General features: G+C 44.1%; 1 protein-coding gene across 1 annotated transcript in view; it reads right to left on the reverse strand.

Annotated features, from left to right (window-relative positions):
- CADPS (calcium dependent secretion activator) overlaps positions 1-18,590 on the reverse strand; it is a 476,365-nt gene that overhangs the window by 178,365 nt on the left and 279,410 nt on the right. The window contains exon 7 of the mRNA XM_035728423.1: positions 6,121-6,232. Coding sequence (XP_035584316.1) covers positions 6,121-6,232 — 112 coding nt within the window. The remainder of the gene's footprint in view (positions 1-6,120; positions 6,233-18,590) is intronic.

The following is an 18,590-nucleotide window of genomic DNA, read 5'->3' on the forward strand; positions in this document are numbered from 1 at the left end:
ATGGGCTTTGGGCTCTGTTTTCACAGCATCTATTTTCTCTAGGTGCAGGGGAAGGCAGCCTCTCTCCTGGGCTGCTTGCACCTCTGCAGGGGGACCGGAGGGGCTTAGAGTTTCAGAGGCAGACACCCCGGCCTTCCAGATGCTGTCAGCCTCACTGTCCGCCTGTAAGCCTGGCTCATAGGGAGGGTGGGAGCCGATGGCTTCCCGTGAGGCAGCGCAATGAGAGCTCAGGAAGAGTGGGAGAGCTGGGCGGAAACACAAAATCAGCCCCCTCTGATGGGTCTTGTTTGTGCTGATTTTCCACCCCTTCTCATTCCAGGCCTGACCCTTTTCTCCTATTACACTCCCTCTCTCCGATGAAAGAAAATTGATCATTTTTGCTAAATGCAAAATTTGAGTCTTCTCAATGTCTTATGGCATGACTGAAATAGGAGGCCTGATTTTTCAGACTGGAGGTTGCCAAAGATTTTTTGATCATGCCCTATGCTGGTAAAATATGTTGAGCCAATAGCCCAATTTCTGTAAATATACAGAATTATATACAAATTATATATATATACAATTTATACAATTATACAATATATACAATTATATACAAATTATATACAAAATATATTGATATAAAAATATATGACCATCAAAATACAAATATATAAAATATTATATATTTATATATGTTATATAAATATATATCATTATATTTATATTTTATATATTTACATTATATACACTTACTTTGTATTAATATATTACATTGTTACATGTAGCATAACATATACACAAATATAGAAGTCTTAAAGATGAGCTAAAGATAAAAACTCTATTTTTAAGTATCTTGCTAATTGTGGCAGCTTTATACTATTAGCCATATTTTAAGGTACCCTATATATTTAGGGCAAGGCTCACTGTTCATGATACTGGAAGTAAATCTGTAGCTCAAGTAGTCTTGTAAATCATTTCAGAATCTCTTGACTGACATCTATCTTATCTGACTACTTTGGCAGTGATTTGATCTCACGATGCAGATGACAGCCCGCCTGCTTAGCAGGATGGGTGTCAGCTCCACCATTTTTGTGCTGTTTGCCAGGCTTGCAATACTAGTATCATCCTGAGATTATAGCCCTTTTGTAGTAATCTTTGCAGGCCACTTATTCATTCTGTGAGGGTTAATTTCGTTAAAATTCTATCATCAAACGGATCAACTGACATAACTGGTACCAGCAAAGTGTAGTATGTTGTAGGATGCTGGAGGCAAGTAAGTCAGCGTGCCGCTGGGCAGCAGAGACCCTTCCCTCCCCTCAAGAGAATGCCTGTCCCTATATGTCACTCTATATGGTGTTCCATTTCCTGAGACCCCAGCTTTGGGGAGATGGAGAGAGGGGTGCTGCTGATCCCAGGGAAGCTGACCCTCTCTCCTGAGCTAGTTTGGCCTGAGGGGTGAGGGGGGGGTGATGTGCTGGGAACCAAGGAGGAGGAGGAGGGACTGGTAAGAGAAAGCCCAGCCAGGGCCAGATCAGCAGCAGGCAAGGCCCTGAGTCTCCTTCTGCTCCTGCCCATTTGGCAAAATCAAAGCAGGAGCAGTGCTCTGGGCACCCGGAGCTCATTAACAGGCCTTCCACCATATGGATTCTGGGCGTGCTTCCCACTGGCAATATGGTGTCCATTCGCCGACACAAATGACCACAGCTCATTACTGGCCCCTCCACAAAGACGACTTCTTCCACGTGGTGGCTCCCCAGGGAGACTTCCTCTCCGGGGTGGATGGAGAGGTGAGGTCACTGCAGTTCTCCTCCATCTTCATCTCCACCCTGCCATGTGCCTGACGGGTTGACGACTCCTTTGTATGTGTCAGTCCTGCTGAATTATTAGGGTCCTCCTGGGTGCACATGAGCCCTGAGCAGTCCACACACCTCATCTGGACATTCCAGGCTGCTAATCAAGCACTTTGTCATCTCAGCCGAGGACCATGTGTGCTGTGCTTTGATGTGGTGATGCTGATGTGGGAATACAACCCACTCTGTGCTGTGAGCTGCATGCCAGCCAGCCCCAGCTTCTCTTCGTTACCTGGGCGCACAGGCAGGTCCTCCTGGGGGGCTGCTTTGCCCTCAGGCTTTACTTGACTGATCCTCTCCAAGCCTTAGCGTATATATCCTTCCCTACCTCTGCATCCACCTCCGACCCCGGGAAGGCATTCCTGACCCTCAGACTGGGTTACAACCACTTGCGATGTTCTCCCAGGTGTTCTTTCTCTCTAGAGACCACTTACCACGTAGCACTATAATTCCTAGTTTTTATGTCTATATCCCTTGAGTTTTTTGAAGTCAGAGATTTTTGCCTGTCATTATTTCTGTTTGCTCTGTGCATGCCACAAATGGTGGGACACCATGGGCTCACAATCCTAGCCCATGAATAGAAGTTTGATAATATTACAGTATTGGTAAGCGTGTAGAGAAACAGTCACTTAGGCCTTTTGTGGAAAATCAATTGGTGTATACTCTTCAAGGGACAATTTGGTAGTATCTGTCAAAATTCAAATTTCATTCAGTAAAACATTTTTTTTGAAAACTATCCTACACATACACACACACATATGTGCAAAGAAATAAATGCAAGGCTATTCACTGAAGCATTGCTTATACGGCCAAAGACTGGAAACAATCTAAATATATTACGGTCCATCTATTCATGGAATATCACACGGCTATGAAAACAGGAAGCATGTCAGCATGGGCTAGCATGGACTGATCTCCAAATATACTGATATTTCAAGCAAAGTGAACAGCAGTATGAATACAATAACTTCCTGCCGTGCTCTTTCTCTTTCTTTCGAGGGATGTATACACAGATGCTTGTATATGTGTAGAATACTGGGTGAAGAATACACGATAAACTGAAAACAAGGTTTTTCTCTGTAAAAGATACTAGGGCAAGTTGGGAAGAATCATTCATTTTCACTAATATCCATTGAAAATTTTTTTGCAGCGTATGAATTATTTTTTCAATTAAAAAGGTTGATTAAAATGAAGCATAATGAATATGGAACAAACTAGATATTGTTGAATGAATGAATGTAGCACTGGGATTTTAAATGTGGTTGTGTCCTGCTAAGCTTGGGAACAATTTGAGCATAGAAATACTCCCTCAGGGGTACAAGAAATTGCTTCACTTTAAAACTGAAAGCAGTCTGGCGGTGGCGTGCAGCGGGGCCGCCAGCAGAGGGGCCGCCAGCAGAGGGGCCGCCAGCAGAGGGGCCGCCAGCAGAGGGGCCGCCAGCAGAGGGCGCCCCAGCGGGCACGTGGACCAGGCAGGCCGATTCCACCGCAACTGGTGGGAAGTTTCTTTGGTACAAGAGTAAATTCTTATCTGGGGAAATAGGTAATGGGGCTAGAGGAGAGAATGAGTTCTTAAGAAATGAATAACTATATGGGGCTGTGGCAAGCCCGTGGCCTTCACCACAGCAGCAGAGCCGAGGGTTTTATTTCTGCATAGGGACAAAGTGGTACAGTGGAAATGGTCCTGGAGATGAGTCAACATCATTCCTGGCACGTTACTTGCCTCCTCTGGGCCCCAGTGCACTCGTCTGGGCAGGATGAGTAATAACTAATTAGGGTTATCATGGAGCATCAGGGAGGGGGGCTGCACAGCGTCCTCAGGGACGGGCACACGTACAGCGCCTGGGCACCACCCTCACTGGGTGGCTCTGGGGGAGCTTCCTGCCTTCCATGGGAATCTGTTTCCTCATTTATAAAATAAAAGGGTTTGGCTAGCCCAGAGGGCTTAACTTTCCTGAGTGGAAACAGCTTTGAGAAGTTGGTGAATGCTTTGGACTTGTGAGTCCAGAAAAATGCACATATGCCCCTCCCCACCTCAACCATTTGCAAACCATTTCAAGGGGTTCCTGGATTCCATGGAACCTTCTGTGGACTCAGGCTGAGCATTCCTGGACTTGCCTCTTCTAACACTAATATCCTGGTCTACATTCTAGTAATATGATTCCGGGTCAGCTCTATAGATGAAAGCCTGATTAAGTAGGTGGGCACAAAAGGACGAAAAAAGAAAGCATGCTTACTGTGTTCTTGCTGGCCTTGTTACGGGTGTGTGTGCCTATGCACTTGTCTCCAGATGTTCTCACATTATTCCACTGATGACATACCAGGGGCTTAGAGAGGCTGAACGTTTGGCTGAGGTCAGACAGCTTTCGGAAGGGATTATGCAATCAACCAGTATGGAATGAAATGTATTGGGAGTCTCTGTGCTGGGCTCGGGGTATAGGGTAGTGAACAGAATAGTTTAGGATTCTATGCCCATGCAGTTTTCATAGTCCAGTGTGGGAGACAGAAGCCAAAATTTCTGTAAATTCTTCTTTCTTTCTCTCATTGGTGATCAAGTTTAGTGGACGGGTGGCTGGGGTAGTAGTGAATGAAGGAAGATGGGCAGTCAGGAAAGGGCTCTCTGAGGAGGTGGCATGTATGTAAGGAAGGAGGCAGCCTTTTGAAGAGCTGGGTAGTGGGGACCGCTCCAGGCAGGGAGAAAGCCCTCCAATGCAGGAAGGAGTGGTTTATTCAGTGGACTAAGATTTGGCCTCGATACTGATGCACAGTGGATGAGGGGAAATATAGCAACAAAAGAGGCTGAGGAGGTGGGCAGACACCAGATCATATGCATCCTTGTAGGCTGTGCTACCGAGTTCCAATTTTATTGTAAGCAGTGTGGAGTGATGGAAGCATCTGAAGCCAGTAAATCTAAGTTATATTCTGAAGAGACAGGTTGCCTGGTGCAGAGTCAATGGCTGAGAAGTAAAAAGAAATGTCTTTATTATCTCAGTGGTACTCAAAGGGACTGGTACCACCCTTTGGGATGTTTCAGAAATTTGGGGGACATTTTTGGTCGACAAAATAATGGTGCTGGGCTCTGCTGGTATTGAATGGCCGGGGCCCAGGGATACTACACGTCATGCAGTGAATGAGATGTTCCTCCCCAGTGAGGAATCGTCCTGCATCTCACACGACTTCTGAATATTCCCGCTGGGTGGGAATGGAGGTGGAAAAGCCTGTTGATAACGAACTGAGTCTAGATCTTAAATCTTCTTTACATATTGTTAAAAAGAAAACCACAGGCATCAAATGGTGTTACTTGTTCCAAACCGGTGCTCAGGACATAATCTAACTGCAGTTTCAACCTCCCCCAGAAATGTAGTCTTAACGGGTCAGTCAGGAAGTTTTTGGTCAGGGCTGGTGAGTCTGCCACTTGGGCCCTCTCCATTCCCCAAAGAGAGATGGGGTCATCTGTGTGATAAGACCCCTCACTTTTCCCCCTAAAGGAGAGCCATCTTGCCTAAACAATCCTCTTCTTTTGCTGGCAATTTCTTGCCCCATTGTCCTGCAGAAACCTTGGTTTTTGTACATCTTCTTGGAGCCCCCTCTACTTGCAGATGGGATCCTGCCTGATTCATGAATCATTTAATAGCCATTTTTATAATTTGGAACAATATAGAGTTGAAGTATTTTTGGCACTTTTCCAGGGAAATGGAGGAAACTGTGTTACCAAAACTTGTGGGCAGTTTGAAGAAATCAGTTTACTGACATTTAAGCTTTGGAGCTTCTCCCCTCCATGGCGGGTTTTGTCGCCGTGACCTTCAGAGTGGTTCCCTACGTGGGAACAAGGACAGTGTTCCTTCTTTAGGTCTTCTAGTGCAGTTGTGCCTGAATCTTTACATTTTGAAGTTATTTCATTATTAATTAATTCCCTTTTATTTCTTCTTCATATTACATTATTGTACAGATTTTTAAATTGTTAGGTGGGCCTGCTTGTTAAATTATCCAAGAATTTCACTGCAGGATGGGAAGGGCATTGCAAATCTTTGCTCTAAAGGGTGTCCGGGTCTGAGGGTGTAGAGAACCTCTGCTGTATCTTCTGCAGGGTGCACTATTGGTAGCCCAGATTTAAGAGGAGAAATGGAGGGTTGGAGAGGTTGAGGGACTCGCCCAAGGTCACACAGTCAATGGAGAGTAGAGCCTGTGGATCCAAACCCGAAGCTGGACCTTTCTGTACTTGGCAATGCTGCCTCTTGGGACCTGGGGACACAGCTCTCTGGAGCTCCTTCTGATGGGGAGTGCTTACCCGTCCGAGCTCCTTGTCCTCCAAGGCCAGAACCCCTGTGCTCTCTGTGAACAGTTTCACCTTCACAGCTGGCAGTGCGTGGGTGGTCGAGAAGTCACCCTGGGTACCCCAGCTGTGGACAGAATCAGAAAGGTCAGTGCGGAGCCCTCTGCCTTGACAATGCTAAACGCAGCTGCCTTCCTCCTGAGTAGGGGGAATGCAGGGTTAACCCGAGGCAGCATTGGCTGTCACATCCCCCTCCCCTTGCCTCCCTCCAAAGCTGCCAGAGTGACAAAAAGTGTTAATTAACTTGTTAGGCAAATGCAAGACAGATGCTCAGAAAGTTGCCACGGGTCTTCACAGAGCACTACCAGGAATCACTTGGAACTAGCATGGAATCGAGGTGTCGAGAACTTTTCCCCGCGCATTTGCTACCCTTACGAACTATTTCAGGGTCGCCACAAATGTTTCCTTGGATCCTTTGAATCCCTAGTTCTTGGATACTGCAGTTCTAGATTTTGAGACAGGGGTTCATTCGGTCAGAGCCAACATCCGACTTTAAAATGCATTTTACAGTGAATCCTGGAACACGACATCAAAAACTAATGATGTAATGTATGGTGATTAACATAACATAATAATTTAAAAAATGTATTTTAAAATACGTCAGTAGTCGTGGGGAGGCGGGGGGCCCCATTTCCTCTGGCATTCAAAGATGAGTTGAATAGAGGAATGGATGGAGCTCGAAGGAGTGGAAGGTAGAAAGAGGAGAAGTGGGAAATGCCCTTTCCTACTTGTCTGTGGAAATCTGAGTCTGAGATCTCCTGAGAGCAAAGCCTGGCTTAACTAGCATCTGGGTGGGGTGCTAGCCGGGGTGGACACAAGCCGCCGATGGGTCCCTCAGACGGGGCCTTTTCCTCTACTCATCATTGTTATCACAGAGCCCTACCAGCCTTTCTGTACCTACAGTCAGTGCGATCTTCCAGAAGCGTCCACTGGATTGCACTGAGCCCCCAGGGTGCAATCCAGACCCACTGCGTGTAGTCACCCACTCGCCTGCTCCTAACTATGCCACCGCAGGGCCCCTGCACGCATGCTTCCCTCTGTTGGCAATGCTTCTCCCCACCTGGCTACCTCTTCAGAGCTCAGCTTCAATAACACTTTCCCATCCCTGGTCTCCCAGTCTAAATGTGGTCCGGTGTTAAATTCTCTGGAACACACTGTTTAATTTTCTGTCCTAGCAATCACTGGATTTGTAATTACTTATTGGTGAATAAAGAAGGGATGCCAAATATACATTCTTTTACAGAACTAGGAAACAGGAATAGATATAATTTGGTAGAGAGGTTTTTTTTTTTTCATTAAGCCTTATATGATGGCCAACGTCCATACCGTAAAATATACATTAAAATATTATTTTTAATGGCCGTATAATTCCTTATAGGTACATCATAATTTATTTAACCATTTTTCTATTATTGAGATGGGGCTGGACATGACTTTTTAAACTTCAACTTTGATTATTTCCTTGGGAAATATCAATAAACATTATACTGCTCTTACAATGCTGCAGGAATTCTGCTCATCAATGAACACTTTCAAGTCTTGGGATACCGATTCCCAAAATACTTTCCACAAAGGTGGCAACCATTGTCCCAGCATCTGGGAATGAGCGCGAATCACAGTGCTTCTTGCCTTCAAGGGATGCCCCTATTCACTTTTTCTTCTGGCTTACTTTGTCTTTGGTGTTTTCATGGGCATTTCTTTGACTAATAGCAGGCTTGAATGTATTACTCTGTTTGTTGGTTGTATTTCTACTTTTGTGAATCATAGAAATGACTTCTAGTCTCCATGTTGCGCTCAAATATAAATCCTGTTGACTAAATTCAAAGACATGAGCAATCTAGAGGAAGTTGACAAGATGGCACCAGAAAAGTGGAGGTAAGGAGGAGCCCAGATTGGAAGCCAAGGGATAAAAAGTCATTGAGGAAAACCCAATAGTCATGACTGAGAAAGGGAGAAGATATTCAAAAAGACAGGAGACAGAAAAAGAAGCAACAGGTTCCAAACACAACAGCACAATGTTAGATGTACAGATAGAAGCTCCTAATTTTGGTCATCAGCTACTGCAGAAAGCTCCTAAGACAGGGAATCAATTTACTAGCAAAAGCAACATGACAAAGTATAGGGTTTTGAATCAGACACCTTTACTTCAAATCCTGGTTAGTCACTTAGGACTTGGGGCAAGTAATTAATGTCCCTGTACCTCAGTGTCCTCAGCTATAAAATGGCCTCATTTCAGAGTAGTGACAAAATAAAGATAAATAAAAATAAGATAAAGATAAATAAATAAAAGGATAAAAAAATAAAAAGTAAATAGTAACAGGCTTGAAAGAGCATGAGAACCCAACAAAATTTGGCTACCTTTCCTCCCCAAAATAAGAATATGTAAGATATATTCTAGTAACTCTGAGGATCACTTCTATTTTGCGTTATCCATTCAACACATATTAAGAATCTACGACAGTGCCTTCCTACTACACAGTGTAAGTAGTAAAATAGTTATCATCCCCATTTCACAGATAAGAAAACTGAGAAGAAACTCAAGATCTTGTCCGTTTTACTCCAGGGAATTTTGACCAAGGGCTAGAACCCAAATCCCTTAATTCCCATGTTACAGCTTTCCCTGCTAATACTGTCATAATTATCAATAACAAGCATTATTAATAATTAGCAATATTGGCAAAAACCATGATCATTAATTTATTCTTTGTGATGAATTGTGCTTTTAATCTCTTCGGGCATTTATCATGATTGGTCATGGAGATGAGGAAGATTCCTTCTGGAAATCAAGAGTTCTGGAATGAGATGCATTAACACCAAGCCACAAAGAGACTTTGATTTCAGTGCCCCCCCTGGGGTCCCCCACACTGTATCTCTGTGATACTGTTGTTGGAACTGGTTTGCTGCTACCCACGGATGCTCAGCTCATCAGGCATTCAACATGACTCAGACTGTAGGGCAGAGTGAGGCCTCCACACTGTCAGTTGGATGCAGTTCAAGCCACTGGAGGCTGCCCTGACGACCCAGTCCATTCGGACACTGAGTGGTTTTTCCTTTCCCCCAGATCTGCAGCTGTGCTTTTGGCTTCCCACCATGACCCTTGGCTCACCTCAATTTTTTAGGTCACTGCTGAATCCCAATTTATCCATCAGATTTCAAAACGGCAGGCTGGCCCAGTAAAGCAGGCAAAAAGAGAAAAGTCTCCAGTCTAATCGGGATGGGCTATGTCATTTCAAGGCCTGTGCAAAATGAAAATGTGGGGCTCCTTCTTCAAAAAGCAGGAGAAAGTGCCACTAAAGGTATTGAAATACAGAGTCTTTCTCTTTTTCAGAGTAGTTCTGCTCAAATGCATGCTCCATTGTTCCATCAAACTTCACTTAACAAACAGGGTGAAGGATAAAATAATTAAGAATTTCAAGATGGCAATGCAGAGCATTAAACCAAACATAGGTCTGAGCGTAGGGCCTGTGTAGTTGCATGAGTCATAAGCACATAAATAAGGATCTGGGTTCAATGACACCCAGCCTGTTTAGCTGGGACTGAGGATGGGCAATGCAGTGGAAATTTCTGTCAATGGTGTTGACATGAAACTTCACCCTTCACTGTAGTCCTTGGACTTCATAAGAGAACAACTCCTGACTTCTTTTTGTAGATGCTTCCTAGTCATAGAAGACCCAGGGAGATTTAATTATAAGTACTGTTTCCTGTCCCTTTCCCTTTTGAAAAAAAAAAGTCATGGAAATGTCCACTCTGTCTTTTTCTAGCCACAGAGAGACCTGACTATCTTTACAACAAACAGCTAATATTTATTCAGAGATTACTATGTGCTAGGCACAAATTCCTCCCTCAAAAGTGTTACTTGCATTTCATTTTTTTTTACGTCCTCTTGGCCATCCTGTGAAAAGCTTATAAGGGTTACTCTCACAGTTACAGACAAGATACTCAGACCCAGACAGGCTATAATGTGTCCAGGATCACACACAAGGAGCACAAATGGCAGTCTGATTTCACGACCCAAACTCAACCATGGCACCATATGGTCTTCCTCTCATGTTCCACCAACTCACTGCTCTGTGTCTTGATCCAGTTAAATCAGTTACGTTTGTAACTACTTTTGCCAAGCCTTGGCCTTTTGGTGGGGCCACACATCATTCAATGATTCTATTTTTCAATGTTGCATTCTTCTCTGCTCATTTCTTTGGCTTTGCTGTGCACTGAGACTGTGGTTATTAAGATGGATACCACTTCTTAAAAGTTTCCCAGAACTGAAACACAATTGCAGTTTGATTTGAGAAGACCAGAGGTTGATAATATTTATTGCAAGCAGCAGTTGGAGAGGTTAACGAACTTCTCTCTGAACACAGGTAAAGTGGGTGAGGTCGCCCTTTTTTGTGACCTCATCATATCTGCCACTATAATCACACCATAGAGCTAGCTCACAGAAAAGCTAAAAATAGTCACCAATTAGCCAGTGCTTAAATTTTGCCATCCCGGGCTGAGTGCTTTTCATGGATTATCTCGTTTAATCCTTCTGACTGCTCTTATGAGGTATATTCTGTTATTATCCCCACTTTATAAATGGAGAAACTAGGACTTGGGGAGGTTAAGTAACTGGACCAGGGTTTCAGACTATCACAGAGCCATGCTTTAAACACCTAGGGTTTTTGACCGCAGAGCCCATGCATGAAACCATAGAGCTTCACTGCCTCTCAGTAACACGTAACACTGTATCATAGTGTAGTCTGACAATTATCTGTGTGTGTATCTGGCTCTTTCCCTAGATAACGTACACCTTGGGAGCAGGGAGCATGGCATAACTTTTTATTTTTAATTAATTTCCTGCACCAAGCACAGGACTTGGCACACAACAAATACTTATTTAGTGACTAGGAAGAAGTGACAAATTCAGAATAATCATGTCACCAAATTCAGGGGATTGTGGGGAGATGTGACATTTGGGATAGCCAAGGGTATGACTGCCTCCTTTGAGCAAAACTGAGACCTTCATATCCTTAGAGATAAGATGATTTTTAGGAGCACAGCAACTCTCCGCAGTGCACACTGAGGCTGGCAGCATGCAGTGGAGACCCAGCATACCAAGGATGGTTAACTCATGAGGCCAAGGGCTGGCTACAATGTGAATGTCAATGGTATAATGCTGGAAAGTGCCACCAAGTTATAAAATGGACTATTATCGTCACTTCTGGTCTTTCCAGCCATCAGCACATAAACATAGACTCTAGAAATGCAATCACTCAGAGTGGTACCTCCAAATATAAAGCAACGTGTATTGACACATGGTTGAGTCCATTCCAAACCAAGTACATTTTACAAGAGGGTAGGGAATAAATATAGGAACAGTCCAGCTCTCTGTGGCACTGGGTGAAACTCTGACTTCTACTGCTCTAGGGATCATACCTCTAATTAGCCCTTCATTTCTTTCTTCATTTAGAAAATACTTCCTGCAGGGGCACCTGGGTGGCTCAGTCCGTTAAAGCGTCTACCTTCGGCTCAGGTCATGATCCCAGGGTCCTGGGATCGAGCCCCACATCGGGCTCCCTGCTTGGCGGGAAGCCTGCTTCTCCCTCTCCCATTCCCCTTGCTTGTGTTCCTGCTCTTGCTATGTCTCTCTCTGTCAAATAAATAAATAAAGTATTAAAAAAAAAAAAGAAAAGAAAAGACTTCCTGCATGTCCCACCATGTGCAAGTCACTGTGTTAGGAGCTGCTGTGGATCCAAACGGTGAAGGAGACATCAGTACTTAGGGATATTGTGTTTTACCTGCAGAGGTGTCAGATGCAGAAATGATAACACTTATTAGAGTGAGCTTGAGCCTTGACTTTCACATCTTTAATTGGGAATAAGGATAATAGTGACCCCAGAGGATTGATGGACGAATAAATAGGAGATAAGCTATTGTATATACACTGTTCAACTCAATACCTAGCACATGGAAAACACTAAAAAGTTGTGTCTTTCACTGTAGGATTATAGACCAGGGGTTGGTAAACTATGTCCCAGGGGCCAAGTCTGACCAAATACCTGCTTACATATGGCTGATGAGCTAGGAATGGTTTTTTCATTTTTAAATGACTGAAAATAATCAAAAGAAGAATGTTTTGTGGCACAAGAAAATTACATGAAATTCAAATTTTAATGCCTATCAATAAAGTTTTATTAGGACACAGCTACGTTCACCCCTTTACATACCGCCCATGCTGCTTTTGCACTTCAAAGGCAGAGCAGAGTAGTTTTGACAGAGACCATCTGGCCAACAAGCCTAAATTATTTACTTTCTGGTCCATATAGAAAGAGCATGCTGACCCCTGATAGACACAGTGAAATTGCTGGTTCAATCTAATGGGAATACTTTTATTTTCATTAGCAGATCAGAAGGAAGTAGGCTCACTGGAGCATATCCACGAAGATAAACTGTAAACATGCACTTACAAGGACAGCTCAGCCCATGGTGATTCGATTTGCTGCTCTAAATTCTTCATGGAGCCTTCTCCAGCACTCTCGGTGTATTGGAAAATTGGGGATTGTGTATCATAGCATTTCAGACACGTGGTACCCAAATGCTGCTTCCAGATCCACTTGAGCTGGCTGACTCATTTAGTCACACTACATCATTATTAATATCAAATAATAAACATGAGTAGCAGATAATTCATATTTTGGGGAATGGAGATGATTTTTTAAAGTCACAGCACATTATTTCTCCAAACCTAACCCACAGTGCCACTGCTTTGAAAGTGAGCACTTTGATCCGGGGGAGAAAATAAGGGAGAGGAATATGCTCAGGTGGAGGGATGGAGAAATCCACTGCAAAGCAACCTTCTACTGTGTGTTTGGAGAGCATCTGCTTCATCACAGTCACATCTCTGTTTACTATTTAAAGCCTCTTATTTGCGGAAGCCTCCTCAGACCATATGTTATCAACAAATGTTGCTAATCAAATACACACAGTAATTTTCATTAGAATTTCCTCCACCCCCTCCCCCCATGAAAAAAAAACATTTGCCACAAAGGGAATATACCTCCCAAAATGACAGTAAACATCTACTGCAAACCTTTGACAACAGAGTGATATTTACAAATGCATATGTGAATAAGCCAAGACAACACATCCACTTTAGGCAAATAAGGACCCTTGGAGAATTGGATTTTGTGCAGGTTGGTCTTGGGGGATGATGTCATTAGTTGCCATGGCAATGCTCAGCATAAGGCCATAATTCATGCCACGTAGACAGGATTTGCATTTATTCAAGGTATATGGCTCATGTGAGCTGGGTGTTAAATTGATGTGGTTCTTAAAATTAACTGTGAGCTTTAACAAGGGAGAATTGTCATTTCAGGGAATGAAAGTACCTTGGTCCCGTTGCTAAGAGGGAAAGTTAATAATTGCCTGGAGACAACTGCATTAAAATCTTCCGGCCTGCCTTTCAGGCAGACTGCATGATATTCTATGCCAAGCCAATCAATTGTGCCATCACAGTGTGTCTCATGGAAACTAATTGATAGGATGTGATTTGGGACCTTTAATGTACCAGAAAAGCTAAACTACCTCTTATCTACATAAATGAGGCATTTGCTTTGTAGAAATTGGGTTGTCTGCGAGGCGGAGACGTGAAGGCTCTGGTTCGCCTACTTGACATTTCCACTGGAATGTCTCCTCTCCAGGAATCTGAAATCAAATGTATCCAAACCTCGGCTTTAGCTTTCTCCCCTCACAACTGCTCCTCTAAGGCTTCCCCGGCTTAGCCAAAGGAACTGCCAGTCACCCAGACTTCACTCTTGTTTTCTCTTCTTCACCCCGTGTCCACTTCATCATCAGGTCTTTCATACCTCTTACATTTATCACACATTGCTATAGAGGAAAATAAACCAGAAGGAGGGAGGTTGGAGATGCCAGGAGGAGGGTGGGCCAGTGGGATATCAGCAGATGTGATGGAAGCGGAGGCTTGCAACGTGCTTGCGTGGTGGGGCTTGACCTCCAGTGCCTCTGTTATCACCAGAAGCAGTAGCTGTTATTGCTCCAGCCTGCAACCAAGATGCAGGAACAGGCCTGAGCCCAACCCACAGTGAGGAGCCAAGACCAACCAGACCCACATCTTGAATCAGAGCCACCCAGCTGAGCCTGGCATGAATCAGCCAGCCCCCACCAATTCGCACATGAGTGAAGGAAATAAATGACTACGGTTTTAAGCCATTGAGTTTTCAGACAGTTTGTTACAGAGCAATAGCCAACTGATACAGTGCCTCTGTTTGGTACTTAATCACATCATCCTGGTTCTACTCTATGTCCTACAGTTTGGTCTAGAGTTGTCAGGTACAATAGCATATCCTGGAGAACCCAGATGTATCTTATTGTCCTTTCATATGATTAAAAAGTCTATTGCAGTCATTCAATAAATGCCTGCCTAATGACCTTGCTGCCTTGGAAAAAAAATAGTTCCCAGCTCATACGTCCTCAGAAAACAGCCTCCCTGTTTGCCAGTCTCTCCACAGTATGAGAACTGGACTGAGGCCTGATTGTGCTGGCTGAAGGCTGCCAAAAGCACGGTCCGGGTCCCCTAATAAGCAAGAGTGTCAATACCTCCCAAGACCAAGGCAGGCAGCCAATGTCTCTCAAACCACTTGCGGTCAAGTGCTCCCAGAGGAAGCCCTTGCCACATCAAAGGTGCCCCCGCTCGAGCCTCCTACATGGAAAGCAATGACCACGAAGCCAACCTCAGCAGCAGTGGAGTGCCCCCAGCATTTGTGGCTCTGAGTGGGCACCCAAGCTGCAGTGGGCACACAGAGGCAGCACTTGAGGGGTTCAGGCACAGCCATTCAGAGGTTTGGCTGTCCTCCATGCAGCCAGCCCCATCCTGTGAGACCTCCCAGGTGCCTTTGATGGAGGGGATTATGGGAACTGTTGTTGGTTTTGCTTTCATGGGCTGGGTTCTCATCATCCCACAGAGAAGGATCCCTGAGGGCACTGTTGTGAGCCATGCTTGTCTCTTCCTCTGGGACTGGCTAGCGGTTTTGTTCTTTTTTTTCTCTGTTTAACATTTATGAGAAACCACTGGGAGTGGCCATGAATGCCAGGAGTCTCAAAGGGAAATGGTGAATGGGCCAGCTGGCCAAATGCCCTTCAGTATGGACTGAAGGCTGAAAGCATTGGGGAAATTGCTCTTGAAGCCAAAGGTATGGCATTGGCCCAATCTGGAGCCAGAGAAGTCCTTCAAAAATGACAAATCCGAGTTGTAGAGAACTATCACCACTAGTCAAGCCATCTTGATCATCTCTACCGATACTATCTCAGTAGAGTGAAAATACCACCCATATTTGCAGTCAAATTTGGCTCTCCTTGCACTGGCCATCAGGGTCCTCCACAGGGCCTAGCTATTCTTACTTTGGGATTCCCACCCACATAACGTTAAACATGCTAAAGGTACTCTAAACCACGTCGTAAAAAATGTATAAAAAACTGGATGAAAGTTGAATTGCAGTCGACTAATTAAAAGACATTTAATTCAATATTATTTTTGATTTTGCAGTTATCTTTATTTAAGAATCAATCCATTTCCTTTTGAGGTTTCGATAGTTTCTTAGGCTCTTGAACACTATTTGGGCCCAGGCACTGTACCTACTTGAGTCTAACCAATAAGGCCAGATGTCTTGGGCCCAGATGTAACTAAAATGTCATGACTGGCACTGGTTTCATTCTGAAATAATAAATTTGAAGGCTCACCAATTGATAAGAGCCAGAATTAACTATAATTTCCTTCAATTCTAACTTGCACACATTCCTAATAAAAATCAGTGGTTTTATGTCCTCTGTCCAGGTAAAGTAAATGGACAGATATTTCTGCCACGCATTTCCACCGGTAAGGTCTGTGTACTCTCCTTGTCTCAGTATTAGGGAGACATAAACTTACAGGAGAGTGCTCAACCAAGCGTACCTGGAATGCCCAATGCGAGGGCCCATCATTCAGCTCGGGACTAAGTTTTCTTGTTTGCTATGGATTTGACAGTAACAAAACTTGTCTTCTTTAACTCCCCGAGTGGATAACGGTTGTAAAAACCTTTTAATGCTTCTAAGGCCCTTACAAGTGTTAGTTATCTTTTCACAGTGGAGACTTTTTTTTTTTTTTTTTGGTCCTTCCTGCATCTTCCCTTCCTTGTTTAGAGATGTGTGCAAGGCATACAATGAAATCCATTTGGAACTCGTCAGATTCTGAGTGTCCCTCGATTCCTGCTGCTCCCACTTGTCAGGTGCTCAGCTTTGCTTTTTATGGTTTCCACCTCATTTAGGCTCAGTGCTTGGAAAGTCGAGTGGCAGAAAACGAAGCCAGGTGCAACTTCTGAGAAAAATCTGAAGGTACTGAGGTTAGAAATGTGGGCTTTACAGTTGTATGCACTGGTGTGAATCCTGGCTCCACCTCTGAGGAGCTGTCTGATTGTGGGCAAGAGATCCATAACCTCTCTGAGCCTTAGTCTCCTCATCTGTAGACTGGAAATAAGCAAAATACCTACCATATGCGGTTATTACAAAGAATTAATTATATAATTCAGGTAAAACATTGGCACAGTGAGCACATACTATGGCTTGGCTAAATACATGTGAGCTGCTCTTATGAATAGGGTCCTGGAGGTAACTGGGCTTTAAAAGGAACTTTAGAAAGCCAAGTGGTTGAATTTGGAGGCTATCACAAATTTAGTCATGACTAATCTTATAAAAAACAAACAAACACACAAAACCCTTTCTTTGGCATAGCTGGGTGGTTGGACCAACCATAATCTTTTACCATTACATTCTATGCATTTTGGTAGACTTGTTTACAGAGGTTTATGATTAAGATATCTATTTAGAATCATTCAAACAGCAAGTGAAGCACAGATTCCTTCTTCTGGTCCTCCTTCCATCTCACTGGCCATGTCTCCTCAGTCCCCTTTGCTGCTTTTCTTCCTCTTCTCTCTAAACTTTAGCACACCCAGGCCTCAGTCTGCAGACCTCTTCTTTTCTCTGTCCACAGCAGTGGTTCTCAGTGGGGGCTGTTTTGCTCCCTTCCTCCTCCCCGGACACATTTGGTAATGCCTGGAGACATTTTTGGCAGTCATGACTGTGGTTGGGGGTCACGACTAGCATCTTTGGATAGAGGCCAGGGATGACACTAAACATCCTACAATGAACAGGGCAGTCTCCTGCAATGAAGACTGATCCAGATCAAAAGGTCAGTAATGCTGAGGTTGAGAAATCCTGGTCCACACTGAGCACACCAGTGATGTTTAATAGGCACTCCAACTTAATATGTTTAACACTCAACTTTTAATCTCTACCCCAAATCCAAACTGGCTCCTCCTGAAGTCTTCCTCGGGTCAGCAATTTGCAATTCCATCCTTCCAATTGCTCTGGAATCATCTGTGACTCCAGCAAATCTGTTGGTCCTATCTTCAAAGTACAGGCATAATTGGACCACTTCTCATTGCTCCACTGACCCCACCCTGGTCCAAGTCACCATCATCTCTCCCTTGGTTTATTACAATAGCCTTCTAACTTGTTTTTCTGCATTTTCCTTGTGTCCTGCAAGCCCACAGAAGCCAGAGTAATCCTTTAAAATGTAAATCATCTATGATCACTCCTCTGTTCAAAACCTTCCCAATGCTTCCCCACCTCAGTCAAAATAAATGACAAAATCTTCACCAAGGCCTCCAAGGCCCTACATAAGTTGGACCTGCATTGCCTCTGACCTTGTCACTTTCACTGTCCTTTACTCAGCTCCAGCTACAAGAGTCTCTTTGTGGGGCGCCTGGGTGGCTCAGTCGTTAAGCGTCTGCCTTCGGCTCAGGTCCTGATCTCAGGGTCCTGGGATCGAGCCCCGCATCGGGCTCCCTGCTCATTGGGAAGCCTGCTTCTCCCTCTCCCACTCCCCCTGCTTGTGTTCCCTCTCTCGCTGTGTCTCTCTCTGTCAAATAAATAAATAAAATCCTTAAAAAAACTGTAAAAAAAAAAAAAAAAGAGTCTCTTTGTTGTTCTTCAAAAATCCTAAACATACTTCCACTCAGGGCCTTTGCACTTGAGGTTTCCTATTTTTTGAAATGCTCCTCCCCCAGTATTCTGCATCAGTCTGTCTCCAGCTTCATCCAGGCTCTACCCACAGTCACTTTATCAGTGAACTCTCCCCTGACTGTCCTGAAGAAAACAGGAACCCCAGCACTCCTCGTTCTCCTTCCCTACTCTATTTTTCTCCTGAGCACTTACTGCTATCCAACATATGTTTTACTCTTGTTTTTGTCTTTATTTAGTGTCTCCTATCACTAGAAGCCAAGCTCTGTGAAGGGCAGAGGCTTTTGTCTTCTTTGTTCTCTGCATATCTGTATCTAGACTAATGCCTAGCACACTGAAGGCACGTCATAAATACTTGTTGAACCAATAATCAA

Source organism: Zalophus californianus, chromosome 1 (assembly GCF_009762305.2).
Source record: "Zalophus californianus isolate mZalCal1 chromosome 1, mZalCal1.pri.v2, whole genome shotgun sequence".
Classification (NCBI taxonomy): Eukaryota; Metazoa; Chordata; class Mammalia; order Carnivora; family Otariidae; genus Zalophus; species Zalophus californianus.